Source organism: Molossus molossus, unplaced genomic scaffold, assembly GCF_014108415.1.
Source record: "Molossus molossus isolate mMolMol1 unplaced genomic scaffold, mMolMol1.p scaffold_m16_p_12, whole genome shotgun sequence".
Classification (NCBI taxonomy): domain Eukaryota; kingdom Metazoa; phylum Chordata; class Mammalia; order Chiroptera; family Molossidae; genus Molossus; species Molossus molossus.
The window spans coordinates 99,807,824-99,830,687 of record NW_023425347.1 but is presented as its reverse complement, the minus strand read 5'-3'; the positions used below and the strand labels follow the sequence as shown (position 1 = coordinate 99,830,687).

The following is a 22,864-nucleotide window of genomic DNA, read 5'->3' as shown; positions in this document are numbered from 1 at the left end:
GCATGTTTTCAATGTCCAAGCAACACAGATCCTAGACAACTTCACTAACCAAGAGAGTAACTTCCCATGTGCTGTTCTTCACCTCTACCACCGCCAGACAAACATAGAAGCCCTAAGCCAGGAGATGGCTGGCCAGCAAATAATATTCCCAAAATATTTTTCCAAAACAGGAACATATAGAACAAATGCAAACCACCCAAGATATAGCTCTAGTGACTTACTTTACTCGATTTGAAACATAGACATTCAACTCTTAACAACAAAGGGTTCCCATAGATCGCCATAGTAACTACAAGCCCTCACCACCTAAACAGGTAGCTGCATGTAAGCTCCACAAATACACAAGGGGGAGGAACCTGACCAGTGTTGATTGAGCTACAAGTACAACTTCCTGTTCACATATAATTTGCTAAATGTAAGAGAGAGAAGAAAAGTTTCAGAAGAATTAAAGACCCTAGAACAGAAAGGCAGCTCCACAACTGTTTCCCTAACAAGTATTCTCTTAATTCAAGTAAAAGGTTTTCTAAAATAAATCTGAACCTTCAGTCCTACAAGGATCCCACATGTGAATGACCAGCAAGTGCTACAATACCCAGTTTCTCTAAAGAAAGGACAATTTTATACTTAGAAGAATAAATATGCTACTAAATAGAGGGAAATAAGACACATTCCAGAAGCACTACTTCATGGTTTGGGGGAAAGTGGTATCTGTCCCAAACTCTCAAATGTAATATTCAAATAAATACAATCATAATGAGAAGGCAGCTCTCACATGAATAAAAAAGAGATTAAAAACCAGTAATAAATGCGCTAACCCTAAATTATCCCTGTATAATTCACGTCCTTAACCATAATCCCAAAACTGAACCTGCTACGAGCCAGATTACACTTTAGCAATATTTTCAGTGTCTAGAATGCACTATTACTTTCCAAAAACTTTCCATCAAAATTAGGGGCCTCCTCTTGTCATTGTTTCACTACGTGAAGAATTTCTCCCTGTGTCAACCTAGGAATTTGTCAGTTGCACATTCACCTATACTCAGTTCCCCTTCATCCTTGCAAATGCACAAAGCTTAAGTGCCACTTCAAATTTTTTTCCAATCTTCATCAAAAGAAAGAAGGGGGAAAAGAAAGAGAAATAAATGATACAATTTAAACACTTCATTTAGTATTTTCCTGGGGTAAGACTTCAACTTAGATTGGCTCCTCTAAGTTGACCATGGTGACAACCATCTTTCTGAGCATCATCTGTAAACAGGACACATAAAAGTGGAACTTCTGCTCCCAGAAAAGACTAATGTCCAGCCCCATCAAGCAGTGGGCACAAAGCCTGGCCTGGTCAATGCCTCCTCTTCAATAGGCATCAACTCCTCTTTTTACTCCTCTCCTCCAGAATTCACAAGTCACACAACAAAATACACATACACAAGTTCCATCCTCTGCTAATACAAAATAAATAAACAAAATACCTGAAACCTCAACTTCTAACACATGTCACTGCACATAATTTTTTTTAATTTCCAAGAAAATTTCCATAAGCCCCAAAAGGAAGAAAAGATTGCTTCCTTTTACAGCACTGGATGGTAAAATGTGGCGTGACATAATCTTTCATGTTTTTAAAATTCATTTTAAGGTGATATTGTTGCAACTATAATCTGCAACTGTCCCCTGCATATGTCAAAACATGTGCACTATTTCATTTTCAGACTTCGCGAAAAGATTACAAGAATTATAATTTGCTCTGGCAAACAGGCTCTCAATCAAAACAGGTTCCACCCACCTTCAAAGCAACCAATAGCTGCCCACCTACCACCCTTCCTAAAACATCCAAACAGAGCTTCTCTGGGGCCCAAGCATTCCCTAACCCAGCAGCCTGCAGGTTTGCTCTGCAGGTGCTTGAAGGCAAACAAGCTCGGCACAGGGCACCCAGCAAGTTAAAACTACACCCAGAGAGGAAGAGATGAGAGAAAGGGTAAGAGGACGGGGACAGAGGGACCCACAACGTTCCCCATTTGCTTTAATGCATCTCCGGGTAGACCCCATCCTTAGCTCTGATTTCACGCCTCGCAACACCACCTACATACATGGCCAGCCGGGGCTGAATTAAAGGCTCTCAGGAACATGCACTATGAATGATGAAATGATTCATAAACATCTTCAGAAGTGAGAAAGAGCAGCAAAAACCATCACTGTCTCGGTGAGGCCAGAGGAAGATTAGCCTACCTGCAGGGGCTGAAAGGATCATCCATGACTAACAGAGGCTCTGGTGAGTCTAGCTGCCTCCCTGAACCTCTACTTACTGCTAAAACTCTGCCCTTTTCTACTCTAACAACTCAAAATGGAGGCACATGCAGTCTGAGAGACCTCATAGAGCTTTCACTGAGCGTGTGCTATGACCTAAGCCTTCACGCAGAACGCAGAAACTTCCCCCTCACACTGACAGGACTGAGCATGTGCTGTGACCCTCCCTCATCCATACACTGTCTCTCAACGCAATCAATCTCAACCCTGCTGTTTCCGTAAATAAAGCCCAGCCAACAGACTCTGCAGCTTCTCCCCGCATACCAAGCTAGTGTGCAGGGAAGTGGGGCCTTAGAAAGGGGATCTGAGACAGCCAACACCCGGGAACTCAATGAGCAGAGCCATTGAGAGGCTTCAGATAAATGCCTTGTTCTATCAAGACAACAGCAAGTTTTGTCTTTAAAAAAATATAATAATAAATTGTGGTTTTAAATAGCAAGATCTTCAAGAGGAATAGAATCAAAAGACACAGGTGTGAATAATTATACATAAGATTAATAGAAAACACCGCAATATATTTAAAAACATGGCAGTAGCTACTTAAGGGGAGCAACCCCACAAATTTCTTTCTGAAAACTTCAAACATTTAGGAAAAGGGCACAGGAACAATCCCGGCAAAGCTATGGAGTGCTGGGTACTGTCACAGCTACAAACGCAGTGTAGATGGGTAGATGGTATAGCGAGCAGAGTGTCTAAACATTTCTTCTCTGCGAAGAGCTTCATCTTCTCTAGATAAGAAGTTCTAAAATCTCCCCAAATAACAAATAAAAACATTTCCTAAAGTGATACTAACCCAATTGGGTATGTCTAACTTAAAGAATGCACTTCTAACATAAGAGGAACAGGAAGGGTTCAAATCAAGAGGTCAAAGAACACCTGCCACCAATACCCGACATCTAAAGACGTGGAGGTCTGACTCAGAACTTGAGGCAATTCTCTTTTTCTTTTTTTTTAAATGTTTTTCTTTATTGATTTTAGAGAGAGAGGGAGAGGGAGAGAGAGATAGAAACATCGATGAGAGAGAACATTGATCGACCACCTCCTGCATGGCCCCCTCTGGGGATTGGGCCCACTGGGCATGTGCCCTGACCGGGAATCGAACCGGTGACTCTCGGTGCATGGGTCGACACTCAACCACTGAGCCACACCAGCCAGGCTTGAGGCAATTCTTTAGAACACAGCCCATAAAGCTGAATTCATTTAAAATTAATCAGAAAAGACTGCTAAAGCCATGTAAGCAAGGCCACACCATCCCAGTCGTACTGAGCACTATGAAGTATTCCTATTTCCCACAGTACCAGTCAAGGCATTTTCTGTTAAAATCTTTAAAAACACATTCACGCCCTCTCCCACAACCTTCTCCTCCAAAATAAGGCAAACTGGGCTGTCAGCCATATAAGAATCCTAGTTGTGGATGTATATGTACGCTGAGTTTTTGCAAACTAAGAGATGATTCTTTATATTATGACTTAGTTATAATTTTGAAAAAGAAGAGAAAGACCATGAAACTCCCTAAAATGTATAAAGACGAGACAGAGTAGGAAACAGCAGTGCCAATTCTGTTTCCTCCAAATGTAATGGAGTGTGAAGAAATTAAAAAACCGCTTAACAGATACTATGTGTCCTCGAGATTCCTGAAGTCAAGGCAGAACCCATTGCACTTCCTAGTGCTCATGTTTGTGCGACTAGGTTCTGACACTGTGATGAAATAAAAACTCTCATCATGCTGAAAATGTAATTTATACAACATAAGAAATGTCGGGTACACCGAAATAAGTTGTGCTTTTGACCCAGCACATGAAGCAAGCATCTACAGGTTGGAAGACCATTTCCCCTATTGGTATATAACAGGACTCAGAAATAACTAGAAATAATCTAGAGAAAAAGACTTTCTAAAAACAAGAGCAATTAAATTAGAACCTAGCAGCCAAATAGTATAAATATGACCACCAAATTATTTCTTTCAAATGTGTATTTAAACCAACCAACCAACCAACCAACCAAAACCATCATACCCCTTCTCATGGAAAATGCTTCCTTGGAGAAAGCAACCGAAGATAATAATAAACTCATCATTACTCTGAAAAAACCATGGAACTGTTCCATAGAACACAGCACAACACCCTCACTATAATAGCAAGTCAAGAAACATGGACTATAGTTTTGGTCCCACAAAGGCTCTGAGTAACATTAAGGACAAGTTACCAACATCTGATGGCCTTTTTGTTTTGTTTTTGTTTTGTTTGTTTGTTTTATTCCTCACCTAAGAATATTTTTCTACTTATTATCAGATAGAGTGGGAGGGAGGGCGAGAGAGAGACAGAGAGAAACATCGATGTGATAGAGGCCACATTGACTGGTTGCCTTCCACGTGACCCGACCAGGGCCGGGAACAAACCGCAACGGAGGTACATGCCCTTGACCGGAATCGAACCCATGATTCATTGGTCTACAGGCCAACACTCTAACCGCTGAGCCAAACTGGCCAGGGCTGGCCTTTCGTTTGCAACACTGGGTTCCAATAGTGACCCCAGACTATTTCAACGTCCTCTTCATTGTCTTTCCTGACACTGTCTCCTTACAGCTGTCCTTTACATACCAATTAGACAAACCCCCGTCCCCTGCCACCCCTCAGTGGCAGCATACTCCAGGGCTTGATTCCCTTCTCTTTCACAACGCTTCATGAGGAGAATCTACCCATTTGACCGCAATTACAACTGGCCCCTCTCTGGAGATACCCCCTTACAGAACTGGCTTGGAAATGTGGGAGAATTTTGTTCCTGTCTTTCTGTACCTTAACTCATCACAGCTTCTTCTGGGGTAACTCCCCTCTCTTAACAGGTTTTAAGCTCTTTGGGGGCAAGAAACGTATCAAAATCATCTTAATTGTAACCACTCAACTCTCTTATTTTGTATCTCAAAAACTTCATCTGCTCTGTTTGGCACAGTGGTTAGAGCGTCAGCTCGAAGACCAAAGGGTCGCAGGTTCGATTCCCAGCCCAGTCGGGGTCATGCAGGAGGCAGTCAATGGATCTGTTTCTCTTACATCAATGTTTCTCTCTCTCTCCCCTTCCACTCTAAAAATCCATGGAACAAATAGCCTCAGGTGAGGATTAACCAAAAAAACATAAAACAAACAAACATAAACCAAAAAAACATAAAACATCTGATGCACTGAGACGGGCACAATATCACTTATACAGTATTTCTTGGCAAAAGTTACATAACCTAAATCCAATCACAAGGAAACAGGGAACAAACCCAAATGGAATAATATTCAACAAAACTGGTTTCTAGTCTTCCACAAGTCAATGCCATAAAAACCAAAAAGGCCTAAGAAACATGTTATGAAAACAAAAGACAGGCCAAGGATATAAAGAGACACAACAACTAAATGCCAATGTGTGATCATAGGGGGAAATTTTTATGAACGTCGATAATTGAAAAACTGGCAAAATTTCAATAGGGACTATATTAGACTATACAGTATTATGTCAATGTAACCTTTCCTGATTTTGATAACCATACAATGGTTGTATAAGAGAATATTCTTGGTCTTGGAAAATATATACTGCAGCCCAGCTGGGGTGGCTCAGTGGATTGAGCATCATCCCATGGACTGAGAGGTTCTGGTTAGATTCCTGGTCAGGGCACATGCCTGGGTTGTGGGCTGGATCCCCAGTAGGGGGCATGTAGGAGGCAGACAATTGGTGTATCTCTCACATCGATGTTTCTATCTCTCCCTCCTTTCCTCTCTCTAAAAATTCAATAAACCATATTCTGTTTTAATTTTTTTTTTTCTTTATTGATTTTAGAGAGAGAGGAAGGGAGAGGGAGAGAGAGAGACAGGAACATCAATGAGAGAAAACATTGCATGCCCCCCACTGGGGATTTGGCCCACAACCTGGGCATGTGCCCTGACCAGGAATCGAACTGGCGACCTCTTGGTACAGGGTCGATGCTCAACCACTGAGGCACACCAGCCAGGCAATAAAACCATGTTTTTAAAAAATTGTTTTAAAAAGAAAATATGTCACAATATTTACAGAAAAGAGAAGCTTGGTGTCTGATACTCATTTCCAGGTATTTCAGGAAAGGAAAACACTAGAGAGATAGTAATGAAGCAAATATGGAAAATAATATGACAAAAACAGAGATAATAAAGCAAAACTGTAATAAAGTTAAAAAAAATAAATAACAAAATCAATAAAAATAAAATAGCAAATATTACAAAATATTAACATTTGGAGAATTGGGGGAAACGCTATATGGTAGTTCTATGTACTAAACTCATCAATTCTTTATGTATATAAAATTCCAAACTGAAAATTTAAAAATATGTCAAAAAACAAAAACTACTTCCACTCATCTTCAACTATCAGTTCTTATGGAGTCTGAAGAGTGGACACACTAGTGGCAATGAGTGACCTGACCTGCCTGGCTACCTGCTTCCACTGAGCTCTAATACCCAAACTGAATCCACTTAACACTCAGCTAGCTCCAAGTTCAGTTCAACTTCAGAATATGGGTTCAGTCCTCCTTCTTGTCACAGAAAATCAAGGAGCCCTGAAACCTAGTGGTGTGGTATTTAAGTAAGGCAATGTGCCACATTTAATCATAAATTACAGTTCTAGAAATGGGCTCTGTTTCCACTGACCAAGCCTTGTCCTATGTACCAAAAGGTTGCTGGTTCAATTTCCAGTCAGGGCACATGCCCTGGTTGTGAGGTTGTGGGCTTGAGTCTCAGAAGGGGGTGTGCAGGAAGCAGCTCATTAATGTTCCTCTCTCCCCACTCCCCTCTTAAAGAAAAAAAATCAATAAAAATATTTTTTTAAATAAGTAAAGTCAGAATTGTAACATGGAAGTTTCCTAGGTCTTATTTTTTAAAAAGAGTTTTCTAGTTATCAGAATTATAATAGTGTCTAAAATGTTTTATTTACTAATAAGAAATTATAAAGCAAAAATAGCAATGAAAATTAAGGAAACTTTAAAGGAAAACACTTGAAAAAAGTTATTCTATTTGACCTCTAATTAGTCCTAACTTCACATCAATAAATGAAGCTTTCAGTTTATTTAAATGTTATTTCTGATGTCACCAGTGTAAAAATGGAACTGAGTTTTATATATATCAATTTTATATCCAGCAAGCACACTAGTTTATCAGTTTTAATAATGTGCTCACATTTTCTCAGATAAATTTATTACACTGTATTCATAAAGGTTCATTTCTTCATTCCCAGTTCTCACATATTTCTCTTTTATGTCTTCATGGATATGGGAACCCTTACATTTTCTCTGACTTTAGATGGAATACTCCCAACACCCTACCTTAAGTGTGGTGCCTGTTGCATCTTGTTGGTAAGTATTCCCTAAGAGTAAGAAAGTTTCATTCTACCATCCATTTGTAAGAGCACCACCTCCCCCTTCCCCACCCCCCTTACTATTGAAAAGGTATCAAATTTTATCAAGTGCTTTTTCTACAATAAAATGATTGCATATTTTTTCTTCTTCAATATTTTAAAGTGGTAAAATATGTTAATGGATATATTTTATTAAACCATTCTTGCCCAACTTAGCCAAGTATATTTTTAAATGCATTACTAGACTCCATTGTCTTATAATGTACTTAAACATTTTACACACATGTCCATAAGTAAGACTGATCTATGAATTGTATTTTTTTATCTGGCTTTAGTATAAAGGTTTACTAGCCTCATAAAATAACTCAGGGAACCTACACAACCTTCCTCTGTACTCTGGAACACTGGTAGAATGCACCTGTAAAGCAGGAGTGTAACTGTTTTTTCGTCTAATGTGAACAAAAAGGTGTCCTGTACAAGTTATGAAGAATACCTTTAAAGGGTGGAGGCATGCATTTTTTACCCACTTATTCTTTCTTCCAGCTCTGATAAGTAAAAAAGGTGACTCTATGAACATAGAACTCAATCCTGAAATACCTCAATTCCAAATTAATTGAAATAAAGGAGCTCTATGCCACTTTTCAGCTGCAGTATAAAGAATTACACTGAAAATAGATGGTCACAATGTTATTCAAATATTGGAAAACCCACAGATGTTCAAAATATGAGAATAGATCAATTATAGGATATCCCTTTGATGGTATACAAGGTGTTCATTATAAATATTTTTGTAAAATGTTTAATAACTTGGTACTAAGTTTATACAGAAGAGTATCTAATAAAGGAATGCATGGTTATATGTATATCATATATAAAAAGTATTTTAATTGCAATCTTAATACATACACATATATCAACACACACATAAATGTATATTCAAGGAAAACCAAAAATATAGGTTACAGAATTATGTTATTATTTTGGTTTGCTTTTCCAACTTTTGTATTTGTTAAAAATATGAGCACATATTTTTTTCTTCATTAGAAAAACTACAATATTTTCCAACACATTTAGAAGAAAAGTAAGTTGTACATGAATCAATCTATAATGAAATCATAGAAGTTAAGAGCAGAAGCTTTGGAATCAAATAGGCTTGGGATTTCCTATTTACTGACTGTATGCCTTAGGCCCTTATTTAATATAATATCAATGTCTTCCTTTATAAAATACAGTACCAACATCACTGAGTTATTATGGGAATTAAATTAAATGATCTAAAACAGGGTGAGCATTCATTATAAGGTAGGAATAGACGTTATCTGATGCACCTTGAACAGATGACATCATAAATTTGATTCCTTGAGGTCACACTAAGAAATATAGAATGCTGGGCATTGTACCATACACCGAAATGTTGCCAGTTCAATTCCCAGTCAGGACACATGCCCAGGTTATGGGCTCAATCCTCAGAAGGGCATATGCATGAGGCAGCCAATCGAGATCTCACTCTCACATTGATGTTTCTCTTTCTCTTGCCCTCTCCCTTCCTTTCTCTCTAAAAATCAATAAATTAAAACAAAAGAAATATAAATGCTAAATCTACTGAAGATACAACTCAAGTCAAAACCCATGCACTTGTCAGTGATAGAAAATTGGAAGTAAAGATATTAAGAATAATAAAATAAGGTTTTTCACTGTTAAAGATGAGAATTTTAAAAGAAATAGAAAAGGTAAAAAGTAGTAAGAACTCTGTGACATTAGATTAGAATTAGAGAATTTGGTATGAAGTCATGGATACACAAAGGTACAGAAATACAGATGTACACACACACACACACACACACACACACACACCCCTAGCTCTGTTTACTCAAAGGCCTAAGAGTAGTGACACAAAATAATGAGCACATCTAACTCCAGATCTTGATTTTTAAGTATCATTCTCCAAAATCTGTGACAAATTGACTTCAAAATGAGTAATGATAACAAGAGAGTATAAACAACTGAATAAAACAGAAACCCATCAACCATCCTGATATAAATAAGTAAGTTGAGAGTTTGATGAGGAAGAAGATATCTATATGGTCTCAAAGCAAACTTCCACAAAATGGTCATTAATTATAAAAAGAAAAAGAAATTTTACAGTTGCAGAGTTGGCGGACAACGCTTTAATCAACTGATCAACGTGAACATTACTAGCAATATGACAAACTAGAACTGTGTAGTGATTGATAGAAAGCAGAAAAAAGAACATATGACTTCTGCGCAATCCCTGTCAAAGATAGATTTTCTAAATCTAATAACAAGGAACCATCATAGATGCAAACTGACAGGCAGTCTACAAAATATTAGCCTATAATCTTCAAAAGTACTAAGGAAATAAACTGAAGAAAAGACTAAAAAACTGTTCAAGATTAAAGGAGACTAAACAGACATCCCAACTAAATCCATAATGCTGAACTATATACCCTTTTGCTTTAAAGGTCTTTAGTGGGAAAAGCGATAAAATTTGAGTGGTGTCTGAAAAATCCATGGTAATAATATTTCACTTTTTTTTTTTTTTTATCCTCACCCGAGGATATTTTTCCATTTGTTGTACAGATAGAGTGGGAGGGAGGGAGAGGAAGGGAGAGAGAGAGAGAGAGAAACATCGACGTGAAGGGACACATCGAGTGGCTGCCACCCGCACGACCAACCAGGGCCGGGGACAAACTGCAACTGAAGTACGTGCCCTTAGCGGGAACCGAACCCGGGTCTCTCCGGACCGCAGGCCGATGCTCTAACCGCTGAGCCAAACTGGCCAGGGCTAATATTTCACTTTTAATTTCCTGATTTGTGAGGGCTATCTTGTGGTTATGTAAGAAAAAGCCCCCTTTGCCCTGGCTGGTTTTGCTCAGTGCTTAGAGAGTTGGCCCGAGGTACGAAGGGTCACAGGTTTGATTCCAGTCAAGGGCATGTACCTGGGTTGCAGGTTCGATCACCAGCCCCAGTCCGGGTTCAACCAGGAGGTAACCAATTGAATTGTCTCACATTGATGTTTCTCTCTCTCTCTCTCTCTCTCTCTCTCTCTCTCTACCCCTCCCTCCCGCCCTTCCTTCCACTCTCTCTAAAAATCAATGAAAAAATATCCTCAGGTGAGGATTAACAACAAAAAATGCCCCTGTTCACAAGAAATACACAAAATATTATAGTGTGAAATAGCCTCATGGTGACAATATACTATCAAATGCTTCAGTTAGAAAAAGGTCTTTGCCCTGGCCAGTTTGGCTCAGTGGTTGGAGTATCGAACTCAGCAGCTGGAGCATCGGACAGCAGACCAAAGAATCTCGGGTTCCATTCCGGTCAAGGGCACGTACCTTGGCTGCAGTTCTGGCTGTGGTTCAGTTCCCCGCCTTGGTCCGGGTCGTGAGGGAGGCAACCAATATGTGCCTCTCTCACATTGATGTTTCTCTCTCTCTCTCTCTCTCCTTCCTTCTCCCACTCTATCTGGAGATAAATGGAAAAGTGTCCTCGGGTGAGGATTAAAAAAAAAAAAGATCTATTGTACTTACAATTGTTCTGTAAGATTGAGACTGTTTCAAAACAAAGTGGAATAAAATGAATCATGCAAGTACAACACTCAGAGTAGTGTTAAGCACATAATACTCACTAACTAGCTATTATCAGTAACATTATTGCCATTGTCGGTCCAGGAGAAATTAAATGTAAGATCTTGCAAATGCCTCAATTTATGATTGCTACTAAATACAATAATAATAATCCTTAAGCCTCATTATTACTTTAAAACAAAAAAGCTCCTCCCTGGAAGAAGAAAAGTAGAGAGGGTACAGCTGATTGCAAGTGATCAAGAACATTCTCTCCTGGGTAAGACAGAAGATTAGATCTGAACCCTCAACTTGATTTCCACCTGATTACTAAGAGAAGATTCATGCTAAAAAAAAATAAAGAACCAAGAATATAATCAGATGTTTCATGCTACAGACCCAAGAAAGACAGTATTGGGGGAGAGGGGAGAAAGAAGAAAATGAGAAAATATATCAGTGATCATTAACATAAAATGCTACACTTTAAATTATGTTTCTTTCCTTTTTTTTTTTTCTTTTTTCTTTTTGTGGTACGTGCCCCTAGTGGGAAACGAACCCAGGACTCTCTGGTCCGCAGGCCGACGCTCAACCACTGTGCCAAACTGGTTCAAACAAAAATTATATGTTTCCTTCGCTATCCTTAAATGTACTTTGGGGACCTAAATAACTCTTTTTAGCAAAGGAAAACAAATGGATTGGTCTTTGGGAAAGTTCATGCTTCATAATTTAAAGATAAAGGCATCTCCTCTCAAATGGCCACTCTAGTTTTTCTTTTGGGGACTCCAATTCACCATTACTTCCCCTCCTAGCTCACTGGACTGAGTCAGAATATTCTAACTATATAAGTAAATTTGGAATGAATCTTGTGCACATAGCAAAACTGAACATTCCCTGAGTGCAGAAATGTCAAAAAAAGAACCTCCAAAAGTGAAGCCCCATTACCTAAGGGTTCAAAGTTTAGGCCAGCATTATATTCAAGCCTCTCTCATTTGTCAGCCCCTTATAGCTTGTATCTTACTTGAAGCTAGAAACATCTGCCCCCAATTTATTTTTCCCCAATTAAGTGTTGTTCCTTCAACATCATGGCTAGCAAAAATACAGTGTCACAATCTCTTAGCTAAGATCCTCAGGTAGAGGTTTTTCAGAATTCAGAACTTTTTGGATTTAGAAAGGTACTACAGTTAATGTAACACCCGATAGATAGTATCTGAAGAATGATCACTACTCTTTTCTGCACAAGTTGTATAAACTCACACACAGTGAACAAAATTAAAAATTAAATAGCCTCATATAGGTTCACGTTAAGTGGGGCCATCAAATGAGTGTCAGCACCTAACGTAACATGAAAATCTTTTGATTTTTTTCAGTGTTCAGATTTCAGAAGTAAAGAGAAGAGATTGTGCATCGCTCAAATTTTAAAGGCAGTGACAAGTCTGTTTCCCCCTATTACACGTGTTCAACAAACTAATACTATTAAACCCAAAAGTTCTGTACAACCAGGTCCATGACAAGACACAACATTCAGAAATATAATAACCAGGTTAGGGGCAACTATAAAAAGGCGGCCAAACATTGGGGTTTGCAGTGAGTGGAACTAGCATGGAATCGTGGGTGCTGTGGTGCTGTGTGCTGACTTGCAGTGAGTGCCTTATGCAATAAATGTGAAAAAAAATTCCAAACTTTCAATGCTGGCTAATGTGCTAAATAAGTTGTGGAAAATTACACTAATCAACTTTTAACTACTATAAAAAAATCTGCTTTGAGAAATATTAATTCTATCTTGAGATTCTGTTTCAACTGCTTACTTAGAGCAAAGTTCCCGCATTATTTAAGGGGAGGAGAATAGTCATCAACGTTTGCAGTCAAAGAATCACCATTCTTTACCTTCCAGTGGTCTTACCCATGCATGCACTACCTCCCCCAGAACTGTTACCACAGTTTGACAGTTCCTCTCTAACGGACTCAGGGCACTCACTGCAAGTCAGCACACAGCACCACTGCAGCCACAATTACATGCTAGTTCCACTCCTTCAAATGGGGACTAAACAGCTCACCACACAGTCCCATTCTTCACAAACTTGAAAAAACACAGAAATAGAGGTATCAGAGGAAAGTTCTACAAGGATACACACCCTGAGCATTGTAAAGATTGGGCCGTGCATCATCAGGTGGAGAAAGCATAGTTTTTCTATAGTCTGTTAAATTACATACACTCTCTTGATCATTTGAGCAGCTACGGGAACTGTACACCCAACCCTGGGCTCAGAGGTCTAAAAGTTCAGGGTGAAATAGGGCAGTGCATCACACTGGCTCCACAGATGCAAATTTTTACTCACTTTGTGAGAAGTTTGAGATCTGCCACATTCAAATATTTGTTCACTTCAATTTATCCAACACCCCTATAGCACTTACAATAAACCAAGCACAAGATGGACATGGGGAACACAAGAACAGAGATGAAAAAATTGTGGCTAGGAAGTCAAAGCACTAACAGAAGTGACTCAGGAAGCAGGGCCTATAAGTACATTTTACAGGCCTTGTGTTGTTTTTCCAGGTGAAAGACAAAGAATATCCTGCTGCATACCTAACCCGTATTTTAAAACAGATGGGAAGTATCACTCTGAATGACTGCCAGCAATGCACAATGAGTCTCTAGCTTACACAGCTAAGTTTCATACCTCTTTTAATAAACATTCAGCAAAAACAGATGCAAAACAAAACTAGTAAAACATAATTAGGTTGGTTGTGATCAATCTAAGAGCTAAACATAAAACACAAAAGTGATTTAGTCAATTCACTGATACAATCTAGCTTGTGCAGTGTGACAGCTATATATCAAATAGTTAAATAAACATGACATCACTGAAATAACAGACTCCTTTGTATCTAAACAGAAATCCAAGTTCAACTGTTCCACACTTCATCTAGGCAACAGGAAGACATGACCAGGCAGTCAATAAATGCATATGTAAAATAAACAATTCAAAATATAAGACACTTTTGAAATATTACCATTGGTCAGCTTCATCATTGGAACAGGGTAAACTTCAGAAAAGAAAAGAAAAGTTCAAATTCACCGTATTCTAAAGAAAAAGGTAAGCAAAATAGGTGACCATTACACTATTACTATAGCTGTTGTCTAGTCTATCTATAGAGACACTAATATATGTGCCCTGACAGAGCTTCGTGCAGTCTCTTACACCCACAACAAAGAATACGGTGCCTTTTATTGACCCTAGGTTGACTGAATTAACGGCAACATTCTAAATTTTACATATAATTTCTCAGCATCCTCTAGGAAAAGGTTCTTCCTAAAACAATTACCCATCTTGGTATTACACTTAATGTTCTTCTTTCACTAACTTCCATGAGCCAAGCATCTTTTATTTCTTTCTAAATCCTTATATTTGTAGAACTTTCCATAAGGTCCTAGTGTTTTCAATATGATATCATGAAAAGTGTGACAGAAAGTACATTAGGGTAATAATCTACCCATTCATAGTAAGTTCAAACTAAACATGTCTTTATCTTCCCCTACCTAAACCCAAATTTTCTCACATTCCCTTTTCTTAATATGAAGACGCCAAAGACATTTATTACAACTCCTTCCAAAGAGGTTTGCTATAGGATTCTGGAGTCTTTTTTTTTTTTTTTTTTTTTAAATCTTACTAGTATATACCCAGATGTGCACACACTTACACACACACACGAGAAAAACAGAAGTTCTCACTGAGTGGGCCCAAATGACTCACTTACCTTGTCTCAGGGTTATAGCCTAGTATGTAGAAAAATGAATCCACTCGGGCTTTAAACTCTCTAGCAGCAAATATGTCAGAAAAATGGGAGATGTTACACTTCCCTCTGAAAATAAGTAAACAAACAAAAATACATTAGCAATACTCTTAACTGCTTTGCAAACCAAAATACTATTGGAGGGGTAGGGGTGGGTGAAGATATAACTAAATCCACATTACTCTAAGAACACACAGAATATAGCTACACACTCTGTAATTATCCATTCAGAAAATCGGGAGGTCCCAAAAGAAGAAAATGTCCAATATTATATATATATTTTTTTATTTCATGACTGCTTCAACCTACAACTTTATAACTTAATTGCTTTTATCTCAACACTTTCATCATAGAGTAAAATTAAACCACAAAGATAAACTGAGGGCAGAATTGTGATGAAAGAATATTAAGCTAGAAATGATGGGGGGGAATGAAAACCACAGTTAAATTATGAAAATATCCCTCTAAAGCCCTTCTACAACATCAAAGCAAAAGGGGTCCCTTCGTCCTGCTACCTTACACAGGCAGAATGAATAACTGTTAAATATATTTTCTCTTTTAACATACAAGAAATAAACTGACCTGAAAACTGAAACAGCAATTAATTAACTTTTTAAATATATGAATGGGTTCTAATTTACAAACAAAAACTTCCCAAATGTTTAAGTAACATAGAATGACTGTAAGCTGGAAAACACTTTCCCATGGAAATACTGCAATGAGGAGTACTGAGGCTTCCAGGTCCATCTACCAACAAAGTTAAACCAAAATAGAGCTGAAAATCCTCCAGTACTGCAGAGGTCCTCAAGCTGGGTTTCCACGTACCAAATGTGAGCATCAGAGACATTATGCCATACAGTAGGGCCCACCTACCCACACCACACACACACAAACGTGTGTGTATATGTGCATACATAGATATAGATACATACATATACATGTATGTATATGTATAACTCCCTCAGTGGTCACATAAGGTAAGTGGAAGCTAAAGACTATGATTAAAGTTGATGGAATGGGAGGACCAAAAGCTCATCAAGACTGCTCCAGGATGCTTCCAGGGGTGTGATCTCCCACTACCTGAATAGGCATTCCATTTCCAGGGGAATCCATGAGTTGGATGTTAAAAACATACATACCAAAGTGTTAGTGAAAGAAACTGGCTGAGATGCCAGTTTGGCTGAGCAGTTAGAGCATCAGCCCTCAGACCAAAGGGTCATGGGTTCAATTCCAGTCAAGGGCACGTACCTGGGTAGCAGGTTCAATCCTTGCTCCGGTCAGGGTCATGCGGGAGGCAACGGATCGATGTGTCTCTCATCAATGTTTCTTTCTCTCTCCCTCCCTTCCACTCTGTCTAAAGATCAATGGAAAAATATCCTTGGGTGAGGATTAACAATAACAAAAAAGAAAGAAAATGGCTGAGCGTCCAGCTGGTGTGGCTCAGTGGTTGAGCACCGACCCATGCACCAAGAGGTTGCCAGTTCAATTCCTGGTCAGGACACATGCCCAGGTCTTGGGCCCAATCCCCAATGGGGGTCATGCAGGACAATGCCAGTCAATATTCTCTCTCATCGATGTTTCTCTCTCTCTCCCCCTCTCACTTCTTCTCTCTCTAAAAATCAATAAAGAAAAAAATTTTTAAAAAAGAAAATTGCTGAGAAATATCCGTGTAGGAATGGCCATTCATTCACTTCCCACCAATGGAAAAGCAATGTCCTCCTTCCCCACAGGGCTTAAGTAACTATGACCAAATCCTCAGTAATGGGCAGAAGCCAAGATGGGCTCAAAAATTTCCATTTTTAAAATTAAGTAAAAATTCTATTGATTTACTAAAGTTCCTTTGGAAACTACTAATTAGAAGATAATGCAGGGCTATTGAGCACTTGAAATGCAGGTGGTACAACAGAAGAGAAATAAGTTTTAAATTTTATTTTATGTGACTAATGCCAACCATACTGAACAACACAGATTTATATATTTCCATCATTGCAGAAAGGTCTATTGGGAGCATTATTTTGTAGGTGTAACAAATTACACCTAGAAAAAGAAAATATGGTACAGCCAGTATGGTTCAGTGGTTGAGCGTTGACCCATGCACTAAGAAGTCACCGGTTTAATTCCCGGTCAGGGCGCATGCCCTGGTTGTGGGCCCAGTCCCCTGTGGGGAACATGCAGGAGGCAGCCAAACAATGTTCTCTCTTATCGATTTTTTTCTCTTTCCCTTTCCCTTCTTCTCTCACTAAAAGCAACTAAGAAAAAAAATTAAAAAAAAAAAAAAAAAGAAAATATGGACTAGGTAGCAACTCTCAGGCCCAGGATCTATATCTCCAGTATTTAGCTGGAATTAAGACAAAGTGGGTACCCAGCCAGAATAGCTCAGTTGGTTGTCCTGTGCACTGATAGGTCACCGGTTAGATTCCGGTCAGGGCACCAAAAAATATAAAATAAAATAAAAAAGAAAGGAAAAAAAATCAATGTTCTCTCTCATTGAGGTCTCTCTCTCTCTCTCTCTCTCTCTCTTCCTTTCCCTTCCTCTCTCTAAAATAAAGAAAAAAATTTTAAGTAAAATAAAAAAAAGATCACTTTTACATATAAAGAATGTACTCACTCTGCAACTTACTACCCATCTATCTGAAGCGATTTAATCCCTGAAGACAAAAAGAAATAGCTAAGCTTCCTCATCAGATAAATAGGGACAAAAATACCTATTGTACCTATCAGTAAAGTATTAAGAGCAAATAAGAAGTCTATGAAAAAGTCCATGAAACTCTGTATACTTCAGTGCTACGTAAAACAAGTTATTTTCACCATCATTGTCCATGAATTACTAAAAAAAAGTAATTCTTCTTTTATTATTCTTTGTTATTTCTCAAATTTAAGTTTACCCTTAAACTTAAATAACTAATTAATGTCTTAATTAAAAATATAAAAACCCTACCCACCCTCAATTCTAAACACAGGCATTAGAAATCAAATATGTTTCAGACAGGGTTTCTCAGCCTGGGCGCTATGGACATTTTTTTTTTTATCCTCACCCAAGGACATTTTTTTTTTTCCATTTTTTGTTCAGATAGAGCGGGAGGGAGTGAGGGGAAGAGAGAGAAACATCGATGTGAAAGGGACACATCGAGTGGCTGCCACCCACACGACCAACCAGGGCCAGGGACAAACTGCAACCAAGGTACGCGCCCTTATCGGGAACCGAACCTGGGTCTCTCTGGACCGCAGGCCGACGCTCTAACCGCTGAACCAAACCGGCCAGGGCGCTGTTGACATTTTGTCACCAGGGACTCTCTTATACTTAGCAGCATTCCTGGCTTCTACCCAACAGCACCCCCACAGACATCACTGTGACAATCAAAAATATCTAAAGAGATTGCCAAATGTTCCCTGGGGAGGGCACCCCAACTGGTTTAGGGAAGACAAAAGCAGAAGTAGAAGGATATTGCCCTGGCAAGATTGGCTCAGTGGTTAGAGCGTCGGCCTGCAGACCAGAGAGTCCCGTGTTCGGTTTCCGCTAAGGGCACGTACCTCGGTTGCAGTTTGTCCCCGGCCCTGGTTGGGGTCGTGTGGATGGCAACCAGGATGTGTTTCTCTCACATCGATGTTTCTCTCTCTCTCTCTCTTCCCCCTTCTCTACCTCCTGCCCTATCTGAAGATAAATAAAAAAAAATGTCCTCAGATAAGAATGAAAAAAAAAAAAAAGTAGAAGGATATCAACTGATAAATGATCATGAAGCTATAATAAATGGGATTTTATCCACCACTAATTATATGTCCTCTATTTGCTTCCCATTTAATTATATGAAGGGCATTGATTTTTTATATGCTATTTTTACAGCCTGCTAATCAACTGAATTCTTCAGTATTTGATATAGTTTAATCGTTGAAACTCTGAGACTTTCCAGATATGCTGTTATTTGCAAATAAACATAGTATTACTTCTTCTTTACCCTTTCTTAAGCCTCTAATTGCACTGTACTTCTAATACAATGTGGAAATAGTGGGCATCCTTGCCTGGTTCCTGATCCGAGTGGAAATGTCTCTCAGGTGTTCCCATTAAATATTCTAGAGCTTTAGAAATGATATCATAATCATAGCCTTTATTTTATTTTTATTATTTATTTTTGTTACAGATGTTTCTCCTTTTTCCCACACAGACACCCTCCTCCCTATCCTCCAACCCCCCCACCCCAAGCATTGTTGTTTATGTCCATTGGTTACGTATACGTGCATATAAGTTCTTTGGTTTATCTCGGTCCCTTCCCTCCTGCCCCCTTCTCTGAGGTCTGCCAGTTTGAACCATACTTCTTTCTATGTCTCTGGGTCTGTTTTGTTATCAGCTTTTTTTGTTTATTATATTCCACAAATAAGTGAGATCATGTGGTATTTGTCTTTCTCTCATTGGCTTATTTCACTTAGCATAGTATCTCCGGGTTCCTCCACGTCACCTCAAAGGATAAAAGATCTTTCTCTCTTACAGCTGCATAGTGTTCCATTATGTATATGTACCACAGCTTTTTATCCACTCATCTATTGATGGACACTTGGGTTGTTTCCAGATCTTAGCAATTATAAATAGTGCTGCTATGAACATAGAGTATAGTCTTTCTGATTGGTGTTTCAGACTTTTTAGGATATAGTCCTAGAAGTGGGATCACTGAATCAACTGGCAGTTCAATTTTTAATTTTTTAAGGAAACTCCATATTGTTTTCCATAGTGGCTGCACCAGTCTGCATTCCCACTGGCAGTGGACTAGAGTCCCCTTTTCTCCACACCCTCGCCAGTACTTGATTTGCTGATGGCATTCAATGTTTTTCCAGAGCCCCTTTACATCATGCTCTCTATGAAAAGCAGTACATCACTGACAGTGCTTGTGGAATGCAGGAAGAAGACTGGTTTCAGAGACCCCGAAGGTCCTATAAACCCTATTTCTTTTTTTGTACATGCCCCTAGAGGGAATCGAACCTGGGACTCTTGGTCCACAGGCCGATGCTCCAACCGCTGAGCCAAACCGGCCAGAGCGAAACCCTATTTCTAAAGTGACACTTCACTGTTAACAGAAACATGGCTAAAGACAGGAAAGACCCATGCCATAAGGTCTTTCATTGATCAGTAACAAGGGCTTCCTGAGAAACACTTGTTTGGGTAGCCCTCAGTTGTGGTGCCCCACAATTACACCTTGGGCAGTGCATCATTTGAAAAGTCCTCTGCCTAGTGGGAGGTGACCATCTGAAGGGTATCAAGGAGAGAGGAAAGAACCTCCTTATGCAAGAAGAGAATACAAATGGAAACCATGGCCCAGAAATTCATTCCCTTCAAACTACCCAAAACTGGGAAAGTCTTCGTATATCCCCAGGCACAGGCAATCCTCGGAGAAACTGGTGAAGATGACAGAATGCTTATAGTAGCATGTTTGTTTATAGGTATTTCACTCTTACCTGAAAATAAGGGGAGGGGGATTTTGAGACAGAGTCTATATGCTGTCTATTGTAAGCTATTTGATTAATGACATAGTATTTTTTAAGTTCTTCTGTTTCTCTGGCTTTCCTATGAGTTCCTTGCACATATTTAATGATTCCATCGTGATTTATTTACAGTGTTTTAGTATATCACTCTGTATAGTTTTCTCAGTAGTTGCTCTAAGTATAACAATATACAATCTTGTTTCCACTTAAATTCCTGAGCTTCCCCACTTTTTAAATATAATTGTCTTAAGTATTTCCTCTACATACATTTAGCACATCAGTTCATTCTTTTTTTTTATCCTCACCCAAGGACATTTTTGCATTTATCTTCAGATAGAACGGGAGGGAGAGAGGGAGGAAGACAGAGAGAGAAACACTGACCTGAGAGAGACACATTGAGTGGTTGCCACCCACACAACCTCAACTGGGGCCCAGGACAAACTGCAACCGAGGTACGTGCCCTTAGCAGGAACCAAACCCAGGACTCTCCAGTCCACAGGCCGACGCTGTAACTGCTGAGCCAAACTGGCAAGGGCTCAGTTCATTCTTTTGATTTGTTGTTCTTTTTATCATTTAAACCGGAAATTTAATTCATTTAATTTTATTTTTTTCATTTAAATCAATGTGTTTAGGATAACTTATTTTCCTTTGATCACTGCCATAGATTTTGATATATGTATTTTATCCCCACCCAAGGACACTTTTTCCATTTTTTGTTCAGATACGGGGAGGTGGGGTGGGGTTGGAGAAACATCGACGTGAAAGGGACACATCAAGGGGTTGCCACCCACACGACCCAACCAGGGCCAGGGACAAACTGCAACTGAGGTACATGCCCTTAGCGGGAACCGAACCCGGGTCTCTCTATACCACAGGCCGACGCTCTAACCGCTGAGCCAAACCGGCCAGGGAGATGTATAGTATTTTTATTGTCATTTTAAATTTGTGTTTCCCCTTATATCCAGGAGTTGTTCAATAGGACATTTTAAATTTCCAGGCGAAAGGGACTTTCTGTTCTTTGTTTTTCTTTGTAAACTTTATTAGTACTGTACTTTAATCAGGTAGCTTCTTTGTGATGTATTATATGATCAATTTTTAAGAATATGCCGAGGTACATAGAAGAATGTGTATTCTCTATTGATAGCGTCTAGAGTTCAATATATGTTGATAAGATCAAATGTGTAGGAATAAATGTAACATGAATGGGAAAATGTGCATGAGGAAAATTCTCAAACACTCCTGAAAGATGTAAATGTAAATGTGAACAAATGGAAAAACATCCCCCACTCTTGGCCTGGAAAACCCATCATGGCATTTCCCCACAGCCTGATCTCTACATTCAATGCAATCCTAATATAAATACCAACTATCAATTTTATGGACTGAAACAGTTAATACTAATATTCACAGAGAAAAACAACTTAAAGGAGGGGGGCAAAGGGGAGACTAGCCCTATCGGACAATAAAACATACTTTAAAGCCTCTATAATTCAAAGAGTGTGGTGCTGGCACACAAATAGACAGAAGAAAATAAAATGGAAAATTCAAAATACTTATGGAAAATAATATATGACCAAGGTAGCATCTCAAGCTGCTGAGGTAAAGACAGACTTTGTAAATAAACGGTGCTGGGACAACTGGGTAGAATTTCTCTTTAAATCTGGTTAGGAAAAGGCTTCCTAACTATGACTCAAAGTCCTGAGAGAATAAAAGAAAAGACTGATATTTTATTTGACTAGATAAAAACAACCTTTGCATAATTAAAAAAGAGAACACAGAATTAAAAGTGATAGAAGTGATGTTTGCAACATACAACAGATATATGAAAAAGTTTTAAAACGAGACAGAAAAACAAAGACATAAACAGACAATTCGCACACACACAAAAGGAGACAAAATATATTTCATAAATACGAAAAAAGAAAATGCTCAAACTCACTTATTGCTAGCAAAATAAAGTAAAACAACACTGAGATACTATTTCACCTATCAGACTGGCAAAATTTTAAAAATAAGACACAGTCTGTTGGGAAAACAGGAAGTCTCATATGTTGTTGGAGGAAATGCAAACTGGTATGTTTTCTGAAGGGAAATTGCATATACCTGAACCTTTCAACACAGCATTCCCTCTCTTATGAACCCAATGTGAAGATACACATCTAACAGTAAGGAAATACATGTGCACAAGCATATTCATTGCAGCATCATTCATGATTGAACCATCCTGGAAACAACGGAAATGCCCATACACAAGGGCCCAGTTGAATCAACGATGGTCCATGACACAATGAAGTACTAAGCAGCTTTAATAAAGAACGAAGAAGTTCTCTGTGTGCTGATATGGAACAATTTCCAGAA

General features: G+C 38.8%; 1 protein-coding gene across 2 annotated transcripts in view; it reads right to left on the bottom strand.

Moving 5' to 3' along the window:
• RERE (arginine-glutamic acid dipeptide repeats) overlaps positions 1-22,864 on the bottom strand; it is a 408,992-nt gene that overhangs the window by 136,499 nt on the left and 249,629 nt on the right. The window contains exon 14 of one of the 2 annotated variants that reach the window (XM_036256631.1): positions 15,002-15,106. In XM_036256631.1, the coding sequence (XP_036112524.1) occupies positions 15,002-15,106 (105 nt within the window). Of the gene's footprint in view, positions 1-2,223; positions 2,367-15,001; positions 15,107-22,864 lie in introns of those variants that run through there. The other variant, XM_036256632.1, reaches the window with a different exon arrangement.